Genomic DNA, 25,699 nt, shown 5'->3' on the forward strand with positions numbered 1-25,699 from the left:
GAGATAACTAAATATTGTACATCATATGATGTTCTATGGTGCAGGAATTGACTTTTAAAGAACTAGAGTTTGGTTTTGACTAACTGCAGTTAAGTCTTGTTCTCAGAGAGGAGCTGTGGATTGTATTTAATAGCCAGCAGCTTCACTGTTGTACATTCATCAGCAGGACTGTTGAAATGGATGGCTTACATTAACCATGCAGCTCTATGTCATCGTAACTCTCCAGTCTGCTCCGCAGAGAAGACTGATGTATGGGAATAGCTTGACAAAAATCAGGCTGTCCCTTAAATGTGCGCAAACAGCTGGGCTCTAATAGAACGTGTCTTCTTAAGTTACTGTAAATCTCACAGTTTTGAAATAACCAAAAAGAAAGACACACAAACACCGGAAGGAATGACGGTTACATTCTTGCAGTGCTCTTACGAGAGGGGGAATTCCTTGTTTTGACCTGTCACTGCCAGACGTGTCACACCACGTCAAAACCAGTCTGCTTGTGATTGCTTTTTATCCCTTTAACACTACAAATGATCTCTCCCAGAATTCCCTGACATACTCACAGTGTTTACTAAATGAGAGGCAAAGATGCTTGTCTGTTAAGTCTAATGCCTAATATGGTACTAAAAATATGCATATAATGTAGTGTGAAGGCTGGAGCGCAGAGGAAACCACCAAGTGTGTGTAGGTGTGCATGTGCGCGCGCGTGTGTGGTCTTACAGGCTCATGGTTAATGTCCTGTGGCACAGAAGTATCCAACAGTAAACCCTGACTTAACAGAGGAGCACACCATGTGAAATGGAAGCTATGTGCTGTATTTAAAACACCACTCGGGCCAATAGTAAATACTTGGGTGGGGGGTTTTAGCAGGCAAATGCACACACAGTACTTCATTTTCTAACAATGCTTGCCATGACAAAAGAGAGAGAGGGAAAAAAAGTGAGTCTAGCGATTCCAAGATGTATTTTTTAAATTTTCATAGAAAAAACATGCAGAGAAAGTCAGTCTAAACGTGTATGCATTTATAACCAAATTGCACATAGAGAGCATGAACATGGAAAGAATTACGTTGCCCTTGAACTGAAAAGAAAACTATGTTCCTACAAGTTCAAATGGAACCTGAAAAACGTGTTATCTGATGTCAAGACGGTTTTACCCTCCCAGATATTTACAACTTCACATTTAGGTCACAGCCAGTGAGAAGAGACAGCTACTATTATGACCCCGTTCTAATGAAAACCTGTATAGACATAGAGTGAAACCACAGTTAATAGTGCTGGCCAAACTTTCACCATGAGCTGATATAGTTTGACCTTATTCAATTTATGGGACGGCACTGACAGCATAGATAAAGTTGCCTTGAGATTGTGTTAACTGGAGCGGTCAACCTTAGACAGTCATTTTTCCTCAATATTATAGAGAGCACACACTCTCCGTTCACCTGTGATGGAAAATGACAAATGAAAAATGATGCTTAACTCATTCATCTGTTACAACAGTGAAGGATTACATAGGAAGAGTGTTATTATCTCCTGGCAAGTGAGGTGAGGTGGAGAAGGACAGGGCAAAGTAGAAAAGTGAAGATGAGTGTGTGTGTGTGTGTGTGTGTGTGTGTGTGTGTGTGTGTGTGTGTGTGTGTGTGTGTGTGTGTGTGTGTGTGTGTGTGTGTGTGTGTGTGTGTGTGTGTGTGTGTGTGTGTGTGTGTGTGTCTTCTATGTACAGTAAACTGAAATTGGACTGTGACGAATCAGCTATGTCCCCACTAAGACTCTTTGTTTTTTTGTTTAGACCATTAAATGAGCACTATCAGTTAACTTAAACTAGAACAGCGGTGTGTCACCATGTGACTCTATAATTGCATCAAGGGACTGATGGAATCAAAGTTTCTGAAGTACTATAGGTTGTTATTTTTGTTATCCGACAAGAGAGACTAACATCAAATTCATCTTAAAATCATCTCTACCGCCTTTGGAAGATGTTAGCATGAAAGCAATTTAAATGAAATATCCAATATGTGCAGAGGACAACGGTGAACATCAAGTTTTTATTTTCTTATGTGACAACTAAAACAACAAATTATCCTCAAAGTCTTGTTGGAAGTACGTGCACCCCTTCTATGCCTCTTGCATTATGTAATTTTACTCATCACTAGACACCGTGGGGAAGTTTCGACCATGTGCAGTAGTGTGACTGTGACTCTAACGGAAGCAGGGCCAACGTTTCCTAAAATTGCAACTTACTTCTTGGTTGAAGTGCTCTCTGACACATCTTTTCCTGTTAGTCTTGCAAGCACAAATATCACAAAAGTAAAACTTAAAGTTGCCCTCCAATTCAAAAGTGTAGAAGACATCTTGTGTCCAGCAGTTAAACTTGAGATGAAAAACATTTGTGTATTTATCGATTTTGGATTTTTTTATGGGGGACAGGAGTAGATGCTATTTTAAGGATTTAAGCTCAGTAATAAATCCTTTTGGTAAAAAAACCCCATATCAGACACAAATTATATTTCAAATCAGATTATTTTTCTATCTTTAAATGTGTATGGAGCTAGAGCACCTTGGTAGCTGTGGTTCAGGCACATGCTATATAAAGGCGGCGTACCTAGTTTGATTCCGACAAGGGACCTTTGCTGCAAGTCATTCCCCTTGCTGTCTCTTTCTCCTTGATTCCTGTCGGCCTCTATGCCACCCACTGTCAAATAAAAAAAAATATATATATAAAAAATAAATCTTTTAAAAAAAAAGAAGTGTGGAACAGATCTTTAAATGATAAAATGATGATGGAACAACACTAATTTTTCTTACCTTCTACTGTTGTACTTGCATGCACCTCAGAGTGATCCACTGGCACAAACATAGGTTATATGCATTATTTTATGCATTTATCCCTTTTAACTTACTATCTTTTTAAATTATTGGGTTGTTTTGTGTGTCTTGACCTCATACTTAACAGGTGAATATGCAAAACTTAGACACAGACGAATACCATGGCTTAAAATAATGTGTCAACTGTAGCAACTACTAAACTTTCGACAGAAGACAGTTGGAGTCACATGTTAAAAAAAAATGTACTCGAGTTCTGGGACTAACCTCAGAATTCTGACTTTAAAGTCAGAACTCAAATAAATGTTTCATATTTGGCCCTAATCCTCTTCTGCATTTCTCAAGTTCATACAATTTTGGATCTTAACTTTAGAGGCCAGGTAAGGGTTGTGTTGACTAACAGACATGCAGAGAACAGTTTATACAGTGCTGTGCTTTTTAAACTTGTTATATACCAGGTCCTTCTAAGTTTATTAGCTCCATGGGTTTCCAGGTAGTACGGTTATTCTCAATCTGAAAATACCATCTAGCTCAAAAGGTCATTGACAATCAGCTTGTTTAAGAAGGAAGTCACAAGAGATTGTTTCCTGAAAGAAAGTATTCATAAAGTCACAAGCTGTTATTAGCTGGAAGACACATCTTTTCATTAAACTACAACTAATAATAAACCGGTATTTTGTGTTGTTTTTTTTAACCTTCACTGTTTCTTTCCCAGTTATGTGTTTAAGTTACTTAGGGTTTCACATATTGTTTAGGGCCACATGAGAAAATTCAACCTCTGTGTTTTTCTGCTTTGATATTAATGAGCTTCTGTGGTTGCGCATTATTCAATGGAGCGCTGAGTGTAAACATGTAAACTGTTAAGTTCATCTGAAAGTAGCCCTGGGAATACTTAAAAAGGAAGAACAATTCAGTGCTTGTTTTGGCACAATTGGACTTGTTTTGAACTTGTGCTAAACTCATGGCTGTGTGGGAAGGAAGAAGCCCAGCAACACTGTCTAGCATACAGTATGTATGCAAACATCCCTTCCTTTGACTCATGTTTGACAACAATGTCATTCTTAACCGCTTCTCTTTTGCCTGCCTGCTCTCTTTTCCATTCTGCCAATTGATCATATGCAGTATAGTTAGTATTTTATTTCTGCATTTGTCTGCATGTTAAGCAATGATTTATTATATTTATTAAGTATGCTTTTCTCTCCAAAAATGTGGTTAAATTTAGGCCAAATCACATGTGAGATCAAATCATTGGATATTATTGTCTGTATTCTAGACTCATAATGTCACAAAATGTATTAAAATATAAAACCCAAACAGTGTCATATTGTATATGTACCACTTCATTACTGGACCTTAGGTATAACTAAACCCAAAATGTGACAGAGGACCCTTTGGATTGCTGCCAGGAAGGATGATGTAAACGTTTTACTCCTTACTCCTCTGTATCTCACCTGTTGTGAAGAGCTGCTGTAGCTGGTTTGACACAGACCAGACCTAGAGGTTGTCTTTTACTGCCCTCTTCTGGTTATACTAAGGACCAACACCATCTTACTGGCTTTTACAGAAAGGCAAAAACCAACATGATAGCTCACTCTTGTGGTTCTTTCGAGACATGGCATTATTGTTAAAATAAATGATGCTGCTTCTGTTTTTCTGTGGTGGCCTCAGAGGTGTAAAGTGTGACAGAAACATTGGGTAAATCACATGATGTTTAACCTGTTATATGATGTTTAGCCTGTTTTAGCCTGATTTTAATTAGATTTCATTTATTTTTCAAATCCTGAGACCTGAGTACTACATCTCGCTCACATGTCTGACATGATGAATGACAAATAAAGCATCTTGAATCTTGAATCTTGAAAAAATCAGAGAGAACTATACTATTTCAGAAAACAGTGGAATTCCAGGGGGGAAAAAACAAAGGATCAGCCCATCCTCTGGCTGAACAAAAGGTGGAAAATGTATGTTTAGCACATAGTGTGGGAAGAAATCTGAATCAATTCCAAGTTTTTGTGACATACTGTATGTGGGAAGCCACTTAGTTAAAAACATTTTGAAGTAGCTTGAATTTCTTCCCACGGTAGTGATGTAGTGTTGGATAAGTGTTTTCTCCTCTTGAACCCCTTGAAAAAGTCATACTCTCTCCTCTTTTGACCTTATGTAACATTTCCCTATACAATGAATTAAAATTCATATAAAATCTTGAAACAATGCCTGTAGCACCTTGTACAGTACCTGTAGCACTATGGACACCTGTTCAAGATGATAAAAAACAAATGAAACAAAAACTGTCATTTTCCTCCACACATATTTAGACCTCTGACATTTTAAGAGTAGATGTTCAATAGTTTCATCCTCATCACAGATGTCAATAGGGCACTTTTCAGTTTTATCAAAACAATTCAACCCTGGTTCCCCATATAAAATAAATTGAAATGAATGTAGTTTTTTCTTTACTGACTGTTCATTGTGAGAAAAAAAGGTAGCTAAAAACAACAATTTAGAAAAGTTTTTATGATTACAATTTTAGTTTTATAACTATTTGATTTATTTTCCCACGTCTATAGTTCTTCTATCTCCCTTTCCTTACTTACTTGTACCAGTCGTTTTCATAGCAGTTCTCACTACAGTTTTGTATACCTAATATTTTCATTCAGTCATTTCTATGTTGCATGTCAATCAAGGGTCATGCATTGTCCCTTCCAAACCAGATGCCTTCTGTTTTACCCTCACATACGTCCTCATGTAGCTGAAGAATTTTGTTTACTATATTGAGTTAATTTTTTTGTACCACATCTGTCTGTGAAGGCCATAGCATATGATTCACATCATTTTCACCAAAGCATTCAGTGACCCCTCGTGCCCTATGGATGGGAGCATTGTCATCCTGGAAGAGACCACTCTTATCAGTATAGAAATGTTTCATCACAGGATAAAGGTGATCACTCAGAACAACTTTGTATTGATTTGTGGTGACCCTTTCCTCTAAGGGGACAAGTAGACCCAAACAAAATGCCCACCACAGCATAACAGAGCCATCAGTACAGACAGACTGTATGCATTACAGAGTTTACTTTGTATGGGATTTGTTAATAAAAGGAAAATTATTGAATAGCTCCAACGGTATTCTTTAACATTTTCTTACTGTTAATGTTATTGTGTTTCCTGAAATGTTCATTTTTAATATCATTGTGTTTTCTCTAATGTTGTGTTTTCTTTCTGTTGTCCAACATTGTTCCACTTTACACCTGCAGGGTCACTGTGTAGCCCCTATTTTCCTATATGTAAAAGCCCAAAAGCAAAGAGTGAACACTCAGCAAACAAAATATCATTCTTTATGATTTGAGACATATCTTCCAAAGATACAAAAACACATTTAGAAAACATATGCAAGCATAATGCACTGTAATAACCACAGAATGCATAATACAAAAAAGTACATGCTTTTAAGTTACTAAATCTCTGAAAACTTTACAGTATTGACATCATCTGTCCTACAATAAGTGCCATATGGCTGGAACGTTGCATTCAGTTTGCCGGACAATACACTCATGACCGGACTAAGGAAATGCCAGTGAAGAACCTTAAGTGCAACTGGGAGACTATAAGTATCCATCATCTAAATCCATGTGTTGACTATGTTTGTCAGCTGTATTGTCCATGTTTACAGCTTTATCTTCGTTTATGCTAACAGTCTCTGATTGGTCGGTATCGGATCGACTCTTCTCAAGGCTGCCATCTTTCTGCTGAAGATCTGCATCTACATCACTTTCTTTAGTGGGAGTGTTTTCTTCATCCTGAATGTTAGAATCAGTGTGTTGTGAATCTGTTTGTCCACTGATGTCACCTGTGACATTAACAGATATTTGACCTGACACATCGTGGTCAGTGTTAAAGTCTGAGTGGCCTTTGATAAAATCGTCCTGATCTGTTTGATTCTGATAAGTTTGGAAAGTGTCAGTGGAGCTGCCGGAGTCTGTGATCTGCTCCTTTGCCGTAGCGAAGGACTCTGTGAGAATACTGTCACTGTACGACTGACTGGTGATGGTTTCTGTCTCAGATGAGGCATACACACAAAGACTGTCAGTATCAGGAGGATGAATACTGTGATCTTCTTTCATGTTGCCATTCTCAAGAATAGTGTCTCTAAGTCCATGCTCTGTGTCTGCCTGCATCATACAAGTTCTTGAAAATGAGTCACCTTCACAGTTTTCATTTACGTTTCTCTCAGGCGAACTTTCTGTATGTTCCATATCAGCATCAGAAACATTTTTCTGATTCTGGCCAGACTCTGTGTCTGCATTGCCCATGTTTTCCTCTCCAGCCAGAACTCTCTTCAGACTCTGGGCTCTGTCTCTGTAAACTTGGCAGAGCTGAACATCGGGCATGTGGTTGCCATGGATCTCGGCCAGCTTCATGTACACCACATACAGAGCCTCAGGGTTAGCTTGGTCCTCCAGGGCAGCCGCCAGAGCCATCTGGAAGTAGCCCACTGCATCAAAAGCATCCTGGAGAGATTGCACCAAGCAGAGGTCAGAAGAAAGATCTCAAAAGAATTAAAAAAATATATTTTCTTTTTGTGCAAACATGGTTCTACTTTAATTTATTTCTACCTGTTTTTGACAGGAAAATTTGACAGGACAATAGAAATATCTTCATTGTGAAAAGTTATTTACTTGTTTTGTATTTCAAGCAAAAACCCAATTCACATTTAGAAATTATAGATGAAATTAAATGATTTGTTAAAGGTGTAATCAAGCTTTAGTTAACGTGAAAACATCATTAGCCTGTATAAATAAGATTTAGTCAATGTCTATGGGAGTGCTTGCCAGTTTAAATTGAATTTTGGCATCTGAATTTTGTTTACAGTTACATTTTAGACTGCTCCTGTACCTTGAGCTTGTGTAGAGTGATATTTCCAATTCTGCAGTAGAGTTGTGTGTAGTAGCGAGCCTCCCTTGGGTGCTGCAGGATGGGCGTACAGAGAGACAGGGACTTGAGGTAGTAGTTCTCTGACATCTCGTACTGCTGCAGGTTGTAGTAGACTGTAGCTAGCCGGTGGTAGGCTGTCCTCTCATTCACACTCACACCTAGGGAAAAACAATCATGGTAGAACTGGGCCAGCAGTATTGTAACAGGCTTTACTTCTTTAAATGTGAACTCACAGTTATATGGCATTGATTCTACAGCAGGCTGTGCTTCTACTCAGTACCTGTTTTGCTGGCAATTTGAACAGCCAGTGTAGCGTACTGCAGAGCCTCCTCATGCTCTCCCTGATTCATCAACAGTTCAGTCAATTTACTCAAAAAGCGGAACTCTGAATGGATGTCCTTGATGCTTCGTGCAAATGGCAGACTGCCATCCTGAAGAAAAATGTAAATCATTTTATGAAATGACATGCCATGAGATGCCGAGATATCTAGAATTAAAAAATAATTTAATGCAATCAAAGTAAAACTTAGTTTATTATGAAAACTGCTACCTTGTGACACTGCAGCTTTGATGTGAACAAAATGTATCACATATATTTTATTTTGTGTTCAGACTTACCCTGTAGAAAGGCAGTGATGCCATTCTGTTCCTGTGGCCTTTAAAGTAGACATCTCCTGCCTCCTCATAGATGCACATGGCAAAATGAGGATCATTCATCCGCAGGGCTGTCTTCACTGCTGCCTGTCAGTCAAACAACAGACTTAATTTATTATAGTGGTTGTATATTCATCATTAGACTGTGATTTGTGAGTTTGATTAAAAACTGTGTTAATAAGGGGAGCATAAAACATTGTTCAAAACTGAAATGTCATGTCAAATCAAAGCAGCTATGAGGATGTAATAAAGCCACTATCTTTGCTTTTGAAAAATGAGGAGCTCCGGCATACAACAAGTTTAGTACGATAGCAAAAGGGTAGAACCAGGAAAAGAAATGGACTGAAAAATATTCATCGCCCCAGCCCTACTCACCTGCAGGTACATGTCAGCCAGCTCGTCCTCCTGGATGAGATAATAGATGCGTCCCACCTGTAACCACGTCTCAGACTCTTCTTCTCTCTTGCCCAAATCAATAGAAATCCTCAGGCTCTGCTTGGTGTAGTCCAGAGATTTACGAGATGATCTGCACCACACAATCCAAAATTGACAGTTATGTTCTTCCTCATAAAACAAAACAAAACAACAACAAAAAAAAGATTGTGAAAGGGAAAGAAATTTACTTCTCAGTGTTGAGCGAGAGGTAAAGGCTACTGAGGATTTCCAGATACTCTCCCTCCAGTCTCTTGTCCTTCAGTTCTCTGGATACTGACACACAGTGCTCATAGTAGACGATACTCTGACCATACAGCAGCATGTCAGCGTATAGCCGGCTCAGCACCTTGGCCACCACCATCTGACCTATGAGGAAACATAGCAAATTGGTTACCATTTGTGCCTGAAGCAAAATCTACTTTGGTAAGTATCTGATACTAAATAAGAACGTAAAGCAGTTTGAGTCTCTCATATTAGCTACAACAAAGTCTTATTTCAGATTTGAGTAATAATCAATGGAGTGTTTCAGCACAGTCTTACAATTAATATTGATTATACAGTATGTTACTTATGTTCACACCCTTAATTTGTACTTACTGTGCAAGTTTCTAGCATGTAATGCAATTAATAACCCCATTTCATAACACGCCCTGCTGTCCTGACTCTTCCCCCTGTCTTTGTAGCTCCGGCCCAGCCAAAGATAGGTCTGAACATGCTCCTCATCTGTGGGGCTTTCCCGGAGTTCCAGAAAAAGGCGCAGGGATCTGGTGAAACAATAACCATCACAATAAATAACTATTTGTCATTATGTCCTGTCACAGTTTCATTGTTGCGCTATTTAGAAGACAAATGATAGGGAGGATATCCGACCTGACCAGGAAGCGCTCTGCTACCAAGGATGCACCCACATCCAGCGCCAGGCAGCCCAGGTTGGCCAATGCCAGGGCCTGGTTTCTCTGGTTTCCGCTTTCCCTTGATATTACCAGGGCAGAATGGAGATGCCAGCCTGCTTCTCGGATGCAACCCTGCCGCCTCAGACACAAAGCCAAGAGGTTGTGGATCACTCCTCGCTGAGTGGGACTGTCCGTGCCCTGAGAGCAGAGAGAGACACACAGAGACACAGATTATAGGAATAAGTCATTGAGAGCTAGGGAAAACTAAAATTGAGCTAATCTGCTGTACCTGAAGTGATGTAAGCAGTGGCTGCAGCACACCCTGAGCCCTCTCAGCCTGTCCTGTCAACACCAGCAGCCAGCCAAGCAGCACAGCGGCCTCAAAGCCTTCCTCCTCATTGATGTGACCTCCTGTTTCCACTGCCTGTTGAGCACAGCACACTGCCTTATCAAGAGCATCGTGCTGCTGGTAGACTGAGGCCAAACCTAGGCACAGGTCCCTCTGGGTCTTTAAGTCCTCCCCTTTTTCAGCTATGGCCAGGGCATGCTGAAGGTAAACCACAATCTGTGCAGGGAGCAGGGAGGTTCCTTCCTTCCAGCACGGGTTCAGACGGACTGAGTTCCTGATAAACAACTCAATCCTCTGGAAGGCGTCGTGGAGGGAGTGGTCTTGTCTTGAGTCCAGGCTCAGTGAGGCCAGTGTTAAGTAAGGCATGTATTTGCGATGATAGAGCAAGCTCAAGAGCCAGTTCAGGTCCAAAGGAGCTATAGGCCGTTCCTCAGCGGCGGAGAGAGTCACTGAGAGAAACTGGAGGCGCTCAACAAACGGAAGGGCATCATCAGTCTTCCTGAGATGGAGGAAGAGGCTGGAGATGAGGTAGCAAATGCGGGCCTCAAGCAGTTTGTCCCCCATGACCACAGATCTCCTCAGGAGCAGCTTCAGCAGTTCAACCTCATCCATGGAGGTGAAGGTGTGGCTGGGGAGACATAGGATCAGGGCACTGGCCTTCTCCAGAGTGTGGGGCAGCTTGTCTGTCATACGCTGCTTCAGGTAGACAGCGGTGAGGTTGGTGATGAGCGCGATGAGCAGTGGTATGTCTGAGAAACTGTCCACATGAACACTCAATGCCTCTTCATAGTACACTCGTGCCTGAGGATGAGAATTTATATTTAGGAAATGGTTTCTAACAGATGTAGACTTACAAAGGACAACATACCCAGGAAGTATATTACTATTATTACTTGATAGACTGAAATTTAGATAAGAGATGTTGAGCTGGATCTATTATTTATAGCAGCTCACACCTTTAGGTTGACAATAGTAACCATTGTTTATTGAAAGTAGTTTAAGTTTTTATTTAATTTGATGGCTAAAATGTTCCTTGCAGAAATACAATACAATCCATTGTATTACTTAAACTTTAGTGATATAAATGATATTGCACTGTGTGCTTTGGCCCCTTACAGACCAACTAACATACATATACAACAAAGTAATGGTGAATATAAAGCACAAACCTGGGATAGCTTAAGCTTCCTGGCACAGAGTCTTCCCAGTAGAAAGCATGCCCGTCGATGTGCCCAGTGCATGTCCATCCTCTTGGCACACTCCCTGACACTCTCGAGGTGCCCTGATAGCTCATCCTCGCTCTTCCCATTGAAGGTCACCCAGAGGAAGGAATACTGCAGGTCATACAGGGGCAAGAAGTCCTCCTGGAAAGAAATAAAGAAAGAATTACAGAGGGTCCCCTGACAGGCTGTGTGTGTTTAGTACAAATAGAGTTAATGGAGCTGACACAAGTAAATAAACCCATAGTTTCTATTTTAATAACAGATTCCTGTTTCAAGTTTCAAACCTGAGACTTTGTACTGTGCAATGTGGTTTGGAACGTGTTAAAGACTTGCAGCCAATAGGCCAAAGTTTGTTTGAAGCAGCACAACTGACTGAAGTCAACCTCAAGTCCTGACAAATTGTTGACTGATTCAACCAGAAATGCAATTTTTGACAAAACCTTGAAATGATGGTTAAATTAATCAACTAAAACCGAGCACAGCACATCAGTGTATTCATACAGGCCTTTGAAAACCAGAAGAGACATGGGTTTAAAGGGAGACAAATTGCCTAAAATTGTGGTCTGGTGGTGGTGCTCAAAAAATGTTATAAACAGTAAGTAACTTATCAATGCAGACATACAGCATGTCTCTCTTCATGCTTTGGCGCCACCAAATCCACACATAACATATCTCACATGAAGTGCTTTCATCAGAATGATCTTGATAGCCATAATAAAGGCATACCAAAGATCTGTTCTTTCAAATAATGGTGACAACTGGTAAAACTTTGTATGAAATTTTTTTTTTTTAACTTTTTTGATACATGAAAAGGTTTGAAGTACAGTACAGGCCAATAAATGAGCTGAAAAGGAGAATGATGGTGGTGCTAAAGGAACTTTAAAAAGCACTGTGTCTATTTACTAATTAGCCATTCTCTAAAATGATAAAGCTATGCAAACAATCCATCACCAGTTTTGAATCTTAAATCTTGTTTCTTGTACAGACCTACAGATTGAACCTACATTTCTCAAATGTACATAAAATATGATAAAGTGGTAATATTACCTACCATAGGCATAAAAACAAAGAAAGGAATCAAATGTCAACAAGCTTGGGGCCTGCTTTGTAATAAATAAATAAATAAATGACTGAACTGGGACTCTGCTGACCTGGAAGTGATCGCAATTGAGCAGGGTCAGTGTGGGGTCACTGAGCTCCGACTCGTCTCCCTCCCAGCTGTTCTCCTCCAAGAAAAGAGGCGGATCTTCCTGGAACTCGTCCAGTTCCCTGAAAGTGTCGTCCAGCGTGAAGGACAGGCGCTCTCCCTCCCTTGGCAGAGGATTGTGGGAGCGATAGAGGGACAGGCGGGGAGAGGAGTGAGAGAGAGAGTGGCGAGGAGAGGAGTGGTAGGGGGTTATCTCTCCACTTCTCTCTGACAGGACACTCTGACGGGTGCTTGTAGGAACCTTATGATCTGGGGAGAAGAAATTAGCCGGTTAGATTTGAGCTTTTTTGTAACATGTGTTAACTTGGGTAAATAAATGTAATTCTGTTTTGTGTATTCATGCTGTTTCATTGCACTAAGCTCAAAAACACCATTAAATATAAATCATTACCATGTTTTGGCTGATTCTTGATGTACATGAAGTCAGAGTCATCCAGTCTATCTGGAAACACAAGGCAAATCAATTTAAATGTCATTTTTCCAGTCGGGGATAGAGGGGGAAACTATTTCTTCTCCAGGAGGAATCATAAACAGTACAACTATTTAGGAAACAAATAGGAGCTCCATATCAAACCAAACATGACCTATTTTTCAGTTATGGCTCACTAGCACAACCCCCAACTAAAAGCACAACATCTTTTGAGCATTACCTAGCCTGTACACAGAGCTGATGTCAGATGAGAAGAGTCTTTCCAGCAGGCTACTGTCACTTGGCTCAGAGCTACATGGGTTAATCTGAGCCAGGCTGGCCCTCTCCTCCTCAGTCAGAAAGACCAATTGTCCATCTCTGTGCGGGGGAAACAAAGGCAGCATTATCATTTCAGCTGTCTCCCCGGCCTGCTGTGCTGATCCACCCCGTCCAGAGTGCAGATACACTAAATAGGATTTCATAAAAGATAAGCAGAGGACTATAAACTCGAGGTAACTAATATGGATTTGATGAAGATAAAGGCCTTTAAAGTTGAAATGACGCACAACATCATCAGGCTACTAAATTCAAGGCATGGCATGCATGATATAACTATAAAGCGGGACATCTTACAGTGGTATGGTGTCCAGAGGCTTGACATTTGCCTTGTGTACGAAGCCAGTGTGACCCGTGGAAGCGTGTTTTCCTATGAATATGCCCAGGCCTCGGACTAGTAGACCCTGGATCTCCACAATGTCACCTTGACTCAGCTGGAGCTCATCTTGCCCCACTGGACTGTAGTCAACCACCGCTACACATGAACCTGTCACTGAGGTAGTAAATGGGGAGAATGAGATTAAGTCAAGCAAAAAAGATATTGATACTTTTCTGGTCAATGATAAATATGTTACTATAATGTCTTATATGAAAGTGAGGAATCGACAGGCTATTTCTAAGTGTTTTCACAAGTGCACATGGGTTAGAGCTACTTTTTACACATGAGCATATTAGTATTGATATGCTGAGGTTGTGCACTGCTGTGTGTTCCAGTAAACGAGAAGCGGTTGGGTTTGATATGCCCTTCTTTCTGTGCAATCAGTACACAAACACAATGTACAGTTAAGTTACATGAGAGAGACAATTACTGTAGACAATGTGTTTATAACCTTTTGTGAGGAACTTTTGATCTTGTTTGAAGAACTTGCTCTTACAATAGACATGTAGGAAGTCAATTATGCTATAAGCCGACCTCTGTGCACACAGAGACTTAAAAAGTGACACATAATTTTGTCTAACTTTGGGAAGAAGTGAAATTACTCTAAAATCAAACTACCTGCATTAATGATTTATTTTTTTTACCACCACAGGGCAACATTAGAGTTTAACTTGTAGTCATTATTCCACTTGATGAATGTTAGCCTCTCATTTACTTTCCTCCATGTTCCTCTCCACCAACTCCTGATGGAAATATCAGGCGCTTTAGCTGCTAAATGCTCAGTTTTCCACTTCCAAACTTCCAGTCTGCCATTTGATGCTGGTCAGGTAACACACACTGTATCTTTACATTGTTTTTTGGATGAAAAAAAGCTTAGATCTGTCTGAATGATGTCATACAGTACCTTGATGTCAATGATGACAGCATTTTTGCAGTCTTTAGAACTAAAACACTGAGCTGAAAGATGCTAATGCAAAGTTGTGTTACAATTCTATGTGGATTTGTCAGTAGGAGCAGCCCTTTTCACTATTACATTTTGTCATTTGAGCCAAATATAAAAATACTGATTAGTAACGGTACATTTATTACACGTATAATTACATTTAATTACAGCATCTTTCAAATTCTATCATGGGATACGTTTTTTTGTTTGTTGAGAAATTAAACCTCAGTGTCCCAAGATCAGATCAGATGGGGAGGGGGCATATAGTGACATGCTGATACCATAGTGTCATTGTTGATACTACCACCAGAGGCCACCAACATCAGAAATCTTCAAATTCCACACATATTTGCCTTAAATATCACTACCTGGGCTCAGCACATATGTGTCTCATGTTTGAGCATGTGACTGTATGTATGTATATGTAGAATATGGCTTTACCAAGTGGATGTCCAAACGGTTCCTTTGCTGTTGGCGAGCATCCAACATTGCCTTGGTCCTTCCTCAGGAACCACCTGACCAAGAAGGAAGTGTAGTTAAACAAACAATGCCAATTTATATGTACAAATGTACAACTGTAGCACTGTTCTTTTTACTCAGCAAAAAAAAAGAAAAGACAATGAGTTGATTCTACTTTTTCTTACAGCATGCGTCAATGAATTTGTGACAGAGGTTTCTCATATGAGGAGTGACTCACTGATAGAAGGGGTAGGGCAGCGGCTGCATGGCGTTGACTGGCACCTGGCCATGCTGTCCTGAGGAAAGCATGGTGCCCTCCCACATGTCCTGCCCTGTGTCCTTCACCATTAGCAAGTCATTCTTTTTGAATGACAACCGTTCATCATCATCCTCATCCAGCTCACTTCTCGTGAATAGCGCCTTAGCAAAAAAGGATCCTGCAAAGAGACTGATTCATTAGTAGGCAACCTCTACCTAAGTAAGAATGTATAAATCCAGACATGAAAAGTGTTATTAGTCAGTGTTTTGTGTTTAGAAAAGTCACGTTTAAGTTAAAGATCAGCACATCTGCTACTGTGCAGCTGCTGCGCCCTCATTCAGTCACGGGCAAATGATGGATGCTTTTTATCCCTCTCTATTAAGTTAATGCAATTCTCATCACTGCTTGCCAGCACTGCAGTCCTTTTATACATTTACGCAAAGCTTTTTGCCTAGAGGAAATGTTCAGGAGAAAATACTGATGTCTGTGTAGATTAGGCAGGAGCAAATCAATATACATTCTTGGGGGTAGGGAGTCTAATAGTTTTACTTTGGCAAAACACAGACATGTCCAGTTTTATTTTAATTCAATTGTGGGAGATATTTATAACACAAAGGGAAGCTGTAGTCAGAAATAAAAAGAAAATAAAAAGCTTTTGTAGTTTAGAGATTACTGCAGTAGTACACGTTAGGGAACAAGATCTCCCAAACTAAATATAAGACATCCAGGGCTATAATTTGTGTGAAGTTATGTGAAGCAGTTCATTACTTAGTTTTTCTTAGTGTTAATTAAGGTCAGTGCAAACATGGATTAAGAATAATGGGATCAAATGGCAGCTGCAGTCAGTAACTGTATAATTACAGTAAAATTAACAATTAACAGATTTAAGACACATCTAACAATGACTGCTTTAAAGAATAAGATTATATAGTCATTATAGTCAAAGACTGGAAAAAGACGACACAGCACTGCTCAGTTTAGAGTCCTGCTAACGCCACATGTTTAACTTACCAAGCTACAGATTGATGTATTACAAATACACTTACTGGACTGACTGACATTGTGACTCTTCCAACCTCTGTGTTAAAAATTAAAATGTTCAAAAGTTTCTTATAAATGATTGACTGCGAAGTAAAACTATACTCACCCTCCTGTAGCAAAAGTCCCAGGTAGAGGGTGGCCAGATGTTCTTCATCCACTGTTACATTGATCTCCAAGTCACTGAGCAGCTCCTGGTCCAGCCAGAAGGACTGATCACACAGGAAGTTCTCCAAGCAGCGAGCCACATAGCCTGGGATAGAATACAGATACAAATACTGCTTATACTTCTTATGCTGACAACACTAATGATATCACAATTAATAGCCAGTAATATTATCAACACTTTTGCAAGTATAAAAATCCAATAAATGCATTGATAGCAAAATATTTCAATACATAAGAGTAAAATGTAAAATCAGTTTTGATTAGTCCTACCTAATGCAAGGTAAGTTGAAAACTTCCAGATTTCCTCCACAGTCTTGAATGTGAGTACAAAGCTGTCCTTCTCTGCATGGACAGACACCAGACGTGCAGACAAGTCCTGCAGAAACAAAGTATCCTGTTTCAGTAACCTAACATCCATCCATCTCCAACATATACAGGATACTATATCACAGTAGTGTGTTATATAACATACTTTAAGGCATATTATTTTTCATTATGATGTCAGAAGGTTTTAATGGCGCAGCAATGTCTGGGGAACGTCTGTATTGTCAGCTCTGACTGTCACTCACTTTAAAGAGCTGGATGACGTCCTGGCTGTTGCTCTCCACCACTCGGAGTCGGGTGCGCAGGGCCTCCTGAAGGGCTCGGTCAGGATCCACACTGGAGCGCCGCTTCCCGGTGAACAACAAAGCAATTTCTATGAAAAGACCAAGTTGGACACTGTGATTAATCGCACATAAATGACATGACTTGTTTTTTTTCAGTGGAATAATATGGAATAGAAAACTAATTCCATGGAAATAAACTGAAAAGAAAAAAGATTAAAGAAGAGGACTTCACATTCATTCTGTCACCACTAAGGGTATAAACAAAGGAATATTATTTTGTCAATGCATCACATCTGCATGAATACATCTGTATTTTTCTGTCTGTAACTGTACCTAACTAAAACTAAGACAGGGATGAGATGGTTTATTGCCTACCAGCAACAGAGACAAAACTTTTAGGAGTTCATAGAAGATTTTTCTATAGGAGCTAATAATTCAGAGAGATGCTTTGTGAGCACAATGTTAGTCTCCAGAGGAATAATAATGCTATTAGGCCTCTTACTGGACTCTCATGGTGGCCATTTAAATCCATTTGAGAGGAAGAACCTGAGGGAATCTGATGGATGGGGCTAAACTGCTGACCGAGCAATACATTAGTAGGCAGGGAAATGCTTTATCAGTATGCATGAATATAATATTCATGGGAAATGCGTCTGTGTGTAAGCTATAACTAGTTTAGACTGGCTGATGTATACATAGTCAGATAATGGACTATGGCAAAAGCATTTTGAAATGTACCTGAGGAGAATTTCTCGCCCAGTGACACAGTACTTCCTCTACAAAAGGCTTCTTTCCTCTTCCAATAACTGTCTGGCTCCACTCCTCCCTCGCCTGACTCCACCACTGGACCGTCCTCCTCCTCACCTGCGCCTGAACACAAGGACACAAAATCAGGACAGAAAGTACTGGATTAAGTTTAAGATGTAATCTTTTGTGATTCAAGGCCAGAAGGAGAGCACACGTGGTTTTCCTTTATGCACACTGAAGAACAGTAGAGGACTAAACCCTGTATGGTTTAAGACAGTGTTTTCTAAACACTGTATTGTATATAGAGTATATGTCTGATAAAGACAGGTGTGTAATATGTGGAAACAATTTTATCAAGAGGGTCATCAAGTGCGGTTCAAAGTCAGCTGCAATTACAACACAAGTTCCAGACTGGCTTTGACATTTCACTGGAAATGTTACCACATGACACATGATGGCAATCTCTGTTTTGTCATTTCAGATAATCATATCTATGGTCAGTGTTTAGTCCATTGCTATAGGTTGCATTAGAACAACCTTTTTTCTGACCTTTGTCCAACGTACCCCCACAGTCCTGCCAGGTTAACTCAATTATTCCTTCATTGATGCCAAACTACATATAAAACAGGATATTATAACACTATAAATTGTGTAAAAGTGAAGTGCGTTGTAAGACTTTTTTCATACAACTGAACTGTCAGTCAGTCCGTTTAGGTTGGTTTAGTCAAGTTTGTATTCAGTATTATCTTGATGCAAAGAATTCAGAACAATTACCGCAATGTATACATGAATTTTAGGTTCCATTCTTCTAAAATGTTTACACAACCATTTATCCATTACTTTTAGATCTCTGTTTTCTACACAAATCCAACAGTTTAATCTTCTCTGCCCACTTGCTAACTAGTTTTGACATACTCTTGCTTGCTTGGTTGTAAAATTAGGTGTTCATGTGTTACAGCTAACTTAACATGTGGATTTATTTATTTAAAAAATTTTATCGTAACCTCTATTTTTTAAAATAAGTTTAGCTAATGACTTGACTTCATAATCTTTACAAATACCCCCCTGGCAACTGCAGGGTCCCTGGTTGGGAATAACTGAATTAAGCGTTTAAAAGTTAGTACGTTTACCTCAACACATAAACAGGATCTTAAACTGTTCAAAACCTATAAATATCAGCCAGATGGATACGCGTTATAGCTGCCATAAAGTGGCGGCAGGCTTCCCCCTTATTTGTTCCATTGTACAGGGAGGATGTCCCAAACACTTCCTCAGTCTGTGACCGCAGGGACATCAGCACAGCTCCTTCTCAAATGAGCCTCATGATGTTGTTTGTGCTCCAAACTAACAGAGGAGTCTTTAATAACGCAATTTCAGATTGTGCAACATGCTCTACCTTGAGTCATGGTGTCATTTCCTGAGAAGTGTTCATTTGTTCCACCAAGAGTGTACGGCGGTTCCCTCCAAAGAGCATCCAGCTCAGCAGGAGAGATGTCTGTGAAAAGGGGAACGAATCAGTATAACATGAACCTGAAAAAAGAACAGATTTACTCTACTACTTATCCCCTCTTCTTTCTGTCACAGTTTTCATTCATTTAAAAAAAAAAACATGTTATTGGTTATGCAGGGGTTGGTAGTTAATGTCACTGGGGGAGATGAGTACAGCGGTTTACACTGGAAATGCAAAGTTTGAGCCATTGGTTAGTGTGAGGAGTTATCAGTGTTTTGAGGGGTACAATGATAAACACAGACACACAGCTGCACTGACATCAGAGAAACTTCCAGACTCACACAGCTGCCCTGCCCTTGACTCCTTAGAGCACACTTTTATGTCAACATGGTCACATGTTTTCAGACACACACTTAGACACCATCTTAAATTGGAAAAAAAGGGAAAAACTCTGAACCAAAAAGTAACATCAATAGTAATATTTTTCATTGAAATGACATTTTTTTCTCTTGTTCAACATGCTGTGTCAGTGCAAAAAACGCAACAAAACAGTATTATCTTGATGCAAAGCATTCACAACAAGACAATGGGGTGCACAACTTAGTAACACAATGCAACATGACATTATGCTGAAGAGGACAACAGCCTATTCTTTTCCATCCTACAACACAGAGCGCAGTTAGCACCAACAGGACTGCTTGAGTCAACACAGGCACAGTCATGCTGCTACAGTACAGTACAGTACAGAAACACACCATGCCCATTTTACCTTCTTGGCTAAGCGTGTTACCCATGTTGTATATTGACCTATGCTCCTGTCTGCCTATCTTAAAGTAGCAGCGTGTCTCATGATGGTACAGTCGTACCACACAGAGCGGGCTGGGACCGACCTGTGAAGGAGGAGAGGCAGACTTTGATGAACGGTCCACAGCAGGAGGAATTGAGCAGCGGTCTGCAGCAACAAGACGCCATCTGGCCCAAGAGCCGGCAGCTCCCAGAGATCAATGCCATCCCATCAGTTCCCTCCAGCCTCTTGAACAACAACTCACTCTCTTCCTCTCTGTTGGACAAGCCCCATTTCCCTTCCTATTTCTGTAGTCCCTTTCCTGCCCTGCTCACTCTTTCTTCCCACCAGTTACAGTATAGTGGATGTGTCTCCTCTGCCCCTTTTGCAAGCTGTATCTCTTCGTCTCTATCTGAATGGGTCTGCTTCTCTTTGTAATCCTTCTGTCTCTTGCTGTCTCCATCCACCTCCTCCCACCAGACTCTCTCTCTCTCCTCAGTCGCTGCCCAGTCAGTCAGTGAAAGCACAAAGCACTCTCTGCGATTGGTATGACTGTGTGGGGGGCAGGCCTCAGAGAGAATTTCCCTGTGTGAAAATATGCACAGAATGTGTCTCACAAAGACAATGTGTGTGTCTTTTGTGCGTGTTGCTCGGATAATGTATTGCTGATGCACTGTAAGGCAATGCCACGGAGGGACAGGCTGCAAGGTCACAGGGAGGGGGGTGAGAGATGCCTGGTGGTATAGATCGAGGATCAGTTTATCCACATCACAACTCTGCTCTCAGCCATTAGATGAGTAATAGACAGGCGATATAACATCACCACACCAGAGCAATATCATCCTGCACTATTAGGTCACCGTGAAGCAAAATATGTAGGTAAAATGGATTGATGAGATTGGTCGGCGGGGGTATCAGTGCAGGTTTTCATTGTTCAAGGCTTCAAATGACACACACATAAAACTGGGGATTCTCATACTCGTGGAATTTGCTGTCATGGTAAGGTCAGAATCAACGGCCTTATATGACCCTTTACCATCCAAGAAGGAAATAACATATAATGCAGCAATGGCTCCCTTGAAGTGTTAATTTCTCAATATTCTTTTAAAAGGGAAAAAAAAACAACAGCTGATACTAGGATGTTCTCCACAGCATACTGCAAACAGAGGGATAACATAACCATGACGAAACCAGTTGCTATATCCTCCAAAACAGTGAGATTACTTATGTGGTAACAAATCATGTAATTAGTGCCAGAATTGAACGCATCTTTGAGTGATGTTCGCGAACAGGCTGTGTCATATATTACAGTCAATGTTCATGCAGAAACTCTTGAATTAAAACAGAAAGTATACCATTATACACTGTAATAGAATAAAGAAAAAGATAAAGCTGGATAAAATCACAACTGAATACAATACTGAGTGATTCAGATTATACACATGCTGGCTTGAATAAGGTAATATTCTAAAATGTAATGATGTTATGATTTAGATTACACTAATAGAAGATTAGTCTAGCCTCTAATGTTAGTAAATATAACATTGTGGATGGATAAAGCAACCCAAATAATTCGGAGTGAAATGACTGAATTTTCTTGTTTTATTAAAGCAGCATATCTCTTGTCTTGAATGCAGAAAAGTAAAAATCAATACTGAATTTCAAGCTTTATTATTTCTTGTGTAAAAGCAAATGGAATTTGTTTGAGTAAGCCACTTTAGAAATGAAATGTAATTTGATAATGGAGGAGACCTTATTTCTATGTTTTAAATAAACATCACGCTCAGCAGCCATCTGTTTTGATGATGAATGGTAGCATCTATAGTTACTGTATATGATTGGTACACATACAGCCCAACTAGTTCATTATTTTTAAATAGCCTCATTCTCAGTTCCCTTTACTATCGGCTTTACTGATACCACTACTGTGAGTAAACTGTTCACGTTCCGAGATATACAGTACTATTTTCATGCTTACCCAAAATAGGAGAAACTCATTAATAGAAGGGCTTCACAATCACTTAAGTATCACGTAAAACAACAATCAGATGCCCATATGATCACTAAACGAGGTTTTCCTCACTGTAATAATTATTTCTGTTCATACTGACTTGAGTACAATAGTAGTAGGAGTAGCTGTAGTAGAGTACTAAATCCTCTTCAAATGTGCTTTCATTGTAAATGATAGTGGCCAACAGTGCAATTTTGTGCAAAAATGCAATTGAAATTGAATCATATCAAGTTGATATCTGTTACATGTAAAGTATTTCTAGCATCAAATTCCCTCTTTTTGTTTCCTTAGACAGTGTTTTATCACAAAAAGAGGGATGTTGGCTCTAAAAAAGACTGTAATATTGAAAGATATCCACTTGATTTGACTAATTTGAATGGCTGAAGCTTCATAATAACTTCATATAATACTTTAAATACTATTTTGCACATAAGAAAGACTGTGGATTTTGGCCTTGATCACTTAAATTGTAAGTGCATTATGAATGGATCTTCTAATAACCAGTGTGAGCAGGAGGAATGATTATGGCAAGAAAAAACAATATCATTGTTCATTTGGGCACCTGACTGTTGTTTTTAGACAGAGTTGAAAAACTGTGAATCCGTCCTTTAATATCTCTGCAAGATAAAACATTGACGTTTTTCTAAACATTGATGGCTGGTCTAGGTACTACATATTGCTAATTACACTGTGAGCAAAGATGGGCAAGCCGACTGATCTGATGTGATGATGGAGAAAAAAAGTTTTACATTACAGAAGGAGAGCTGCTCGCATGATTCATGATTATATGACTAGTGTCAGCTGCCACAGCATCTAATCCCCGATCACAGAAATGTATTGTCTCTTCTAATATCTGTGCCCTGACCGTTCCACTTCTTGGATGTCCTGTAGACAAAGAGGCTGATATTCCTGTCTGAGACCAGTCACTTCATCTTGTTTATGTGGCGGCTGAGTGGTCATGATTGAATCTGTGCCTGTGTATCTTGTGAGGCAGAAAGCTGTAAACAGGCTGGAGGCGTGTCAGGGCATATCCTGACACTCTTTACACTCCTCTCCTTGTTTCTCATAGTGCAACATATTCAGCCTAATCTAATAAAAAAAGACTGCTCATGGCTGATAGGCTGTATGGTCACATGCCAGGCCTTTGTCAGCAACAGGAGCTGCACGAGGGGCAACAGTTGTCTCCAAACCGCAAAGCGCTACATCCACATTAAAACAGGAATACAAACAATGTAATATGATTTCTGGTGATGCAATCAAAATCACAATATCATTTTTACTGTACACCTGTGGATCTAGCTATTGTTCCCTGGCAGCTGCAGGATTAAAACACCTCCTCTTCTGAATGACTGCACACTGTGGGCAGCTTTACTAAAGCCTCACATAAACTATACGTGCGATTGAACATATGACAAGGCACAAATACAGTGTGTATTGCCTTTAATGACAGGGATTCTCAAACCCAATGACCACATACCATAAAAGACTTTATAGCCCCCCACACAGTCTGAAGCCACAGCAAATCCTGAGCTGCAATTGTGACACTCAGCAGTCCATGACAATAACATTTAACCTAATAAGAAACATATGGTGTCAGCGCTGTCTGGCTGTGTTCAAATGCATGACAAACAGGGTCATTTGAGTGTGCGTATGTGTGTGTTTGAGTGCAATCTGGGTTTGTAGATTTGGAATATGCGGTACAAGATTTAGCAGAGAGTAATATGAGATAGGGGTTATGGGCTCTAAGTTTAGACTAACCCCCTGTTAGCTCACTCACATGCCTGTGTGTCTAGGACAGTGCTCCCTGCAGGGAGATTCCACACCGCTGCATACTGTAGCGGCATTTGTACAACTCTGAAATAAACATTGTGGAACTATGGTTACAAATTAAGTTTTCAGGCTCTTTGGTTTTATTTCCACTATCTGACACTCTTTAATTCATTAAAAGTAGACTAAACAGAAGCAGAAGAGGAGTAGAGACATAAGAAAATGTTTGATTATGTGAAGATTTCCCTCTCTGCTTGCACTATCAAACTATTTATGGGCTGAATAAGGAATTCTAATCACGTCCTTATAGTCACTGCCCACTGGATTTGACAACAACTTTATGGTTATACGACCAAGTACAAAGTACAGCTGTGTTAAACCTGCTGAACAGAATCAGGCTCACGACACACAGTAAGACTAACAGAGCGGTCAGAAGTGTTTAAAGCAGAAAAAAAGCAACTCTTACCTCTGTGTTGTTGCCAGCTCTCCCCTGTCACTTCATTCCTCATGAGTGTGACAGAATGTGTGTGTATCTATGTGTGTGTGTGTGTGTGTGTGTGTGTGCCAGTGGGTGTGTGTTTCACCATTTAACTGGTGAAGTGCCTGTAATGACAGCTGCCCAAACTGCCGTCATTCTCTACTGTTGGACCGTCGGTCAAGAATGAATAACAGAACAAGAAAGTAAGAGTGTTTAAGTCAGTGTGAGTGTGTGTGCCTTTGAGTCCTACAGAGGCTATCCCAGACGGCATGTCACTGACTGAGGAAGTTTTTTTGCTGTAACTCCTCCCATCATTTCTTTGGGACAAGTTTCCAGACTCCCTCCCTCTTTCTCTCTCTCTCTCTCTTTCTCACTCACCCTTGTTTCAAGACCAACACACACACACACACACACACACACACACACACACACACACACACACACACACACACACACACACACACACACACACACACTTTTCTTTACTGTCAAAATGTGTAAATATAAGAGTCTATAAGAGGATTGAAACAGAAGAAAGAGGTCAAGTTGCAATTATATGTTGACCTATTTAATAAGAGCTATTATCCCTGACTCCTATGACTGTTCTTCCCATTTAGAGCAGTAAAAGTACAATAAGCAAAAGTCTATTTCCTCATTCTACAACACCAGTCATACCAGTTTGGTTTGACCCACCTGAAATCAGAAGATGACAACAGAGTGAAAGTGCAAACGATTGGTAGTTTGTATAATTGTTCAGCTCATACCTGAGGTGTCGCTCGTCTTCATTCCAAAGGTAGAGTCTCTTTACATGGTCCCACCCATTAATCCACGCTGCCTGCATTCCTCTGATGGAAATGCTTAGAAATTTGAAATATTTACCCTTGTGTGCTTGCATGAAGTTGCAAAAACAAAGTGATATTTGCTCCCACACAGCAGCGACCTTTCTATCATTGACACTATTTCACTTTCTGGATCATGTCCCTATGTGTGTGTGGGGAGATAATAATCCCTAGGCCAGTGGTGCTTTGTTTTCTTTTGTGTGTGTGTATTTTTATTTATTTTTTGCCTGCTTAGTTAAATATAAAATCTGGAGCTGATTGTGTATCCCCAGCCCCCAGTGCACCATGACAAAGTCACCCTGAACACAGAATATCAGCCCTGCACTGCACATGTGATCATGCAATTTGCTATGCAAGGCTGCGGGACACAGACCATTTATTCTGCTGTGTTTGCAAAAGTGTGTGTTTGTGAGTGTGTGTGTGAGGCAGTGAAAGAGAGGTAATGTGGGTGTATAGAATAGCAACAAATTACAAATAGACAGGAATGGGTGGGGATAGAAGCGTAGTGTTACATG

The 25,699-nt window shown here is 40.1% G+C and overlaps 1 protein-coding gene across 2 annotated transcripts; it reads right to left on the minus strand.

Moving 5' to 3' along the window:
* Positions 1-6,175: 6,175 nt before the first annotated feature.
* On the minus strand, positions 6,176-24,515 carry sh3tc2 (SH3 domain and tetratricopeptide repeats 2). Of its 2 annotated transcripts, none has more exons than XM_062426295.1 (22): positions 24,334-24,515; positions 19,252-19,350; positions 17,847-17,978; positions 17,070-17,197; positions 16,771-16,876; positions 16,442-16,585; positions 15,274-15,472; positions 15,018-15,091; positions 13,552-13,747; positions 13,160-13,296; positions 12,901-12,951; positions 12,454-12,758; positions 11,249-11,443; positions 10,020-10,880; positions 9,708-9,928; positions 9,435-9,601; positions 9,026-9,203; positions 8,778-8,928; positions 8,367-8,489; positions 8,029-8,179; positions 7,710-7,906; positions 6,176-7,324 (listed from the first exon to the last, which is right to left on the minus strand). In XM_062426295.1, the coding sequence occupies exons 1-22, from the start codon at positions 24,374-24,376 to the stop codon at positions 6,419-6,421; spliced, it is 4,764 nt and encodes a 1,587-aa protein (XP_062282279.1). In that variant the 5' UTR covers positions 24,377-24,515; the 3' UTR covers positions 6,176-6,418. The 2 variants fall into 2 exon arrangements, with proteins under 2 accessions (XP_062282279.1, XP_062282278.1); XM_062426294.1 differs by lacking the exon at positions 24,334-24,515 and adding an exon at positions 20,196-20,316.
* Positions 24,516-25,699: the final 1,184 nt, after the last annotated feature.

Source organism: Scomber scombrus, chromosome 9 (genome assembly GCF_963691925.1).
Source record: "Scomber scombrus chromosome 9, fScoSco1.1, whole genome shotgun sequence".
Lineage (NCBI taxonomy): Eukaryota > Metazoa > Chordata > Actinopteri > Scombriformes > Scombridae > Scomber > Scomber scombrus.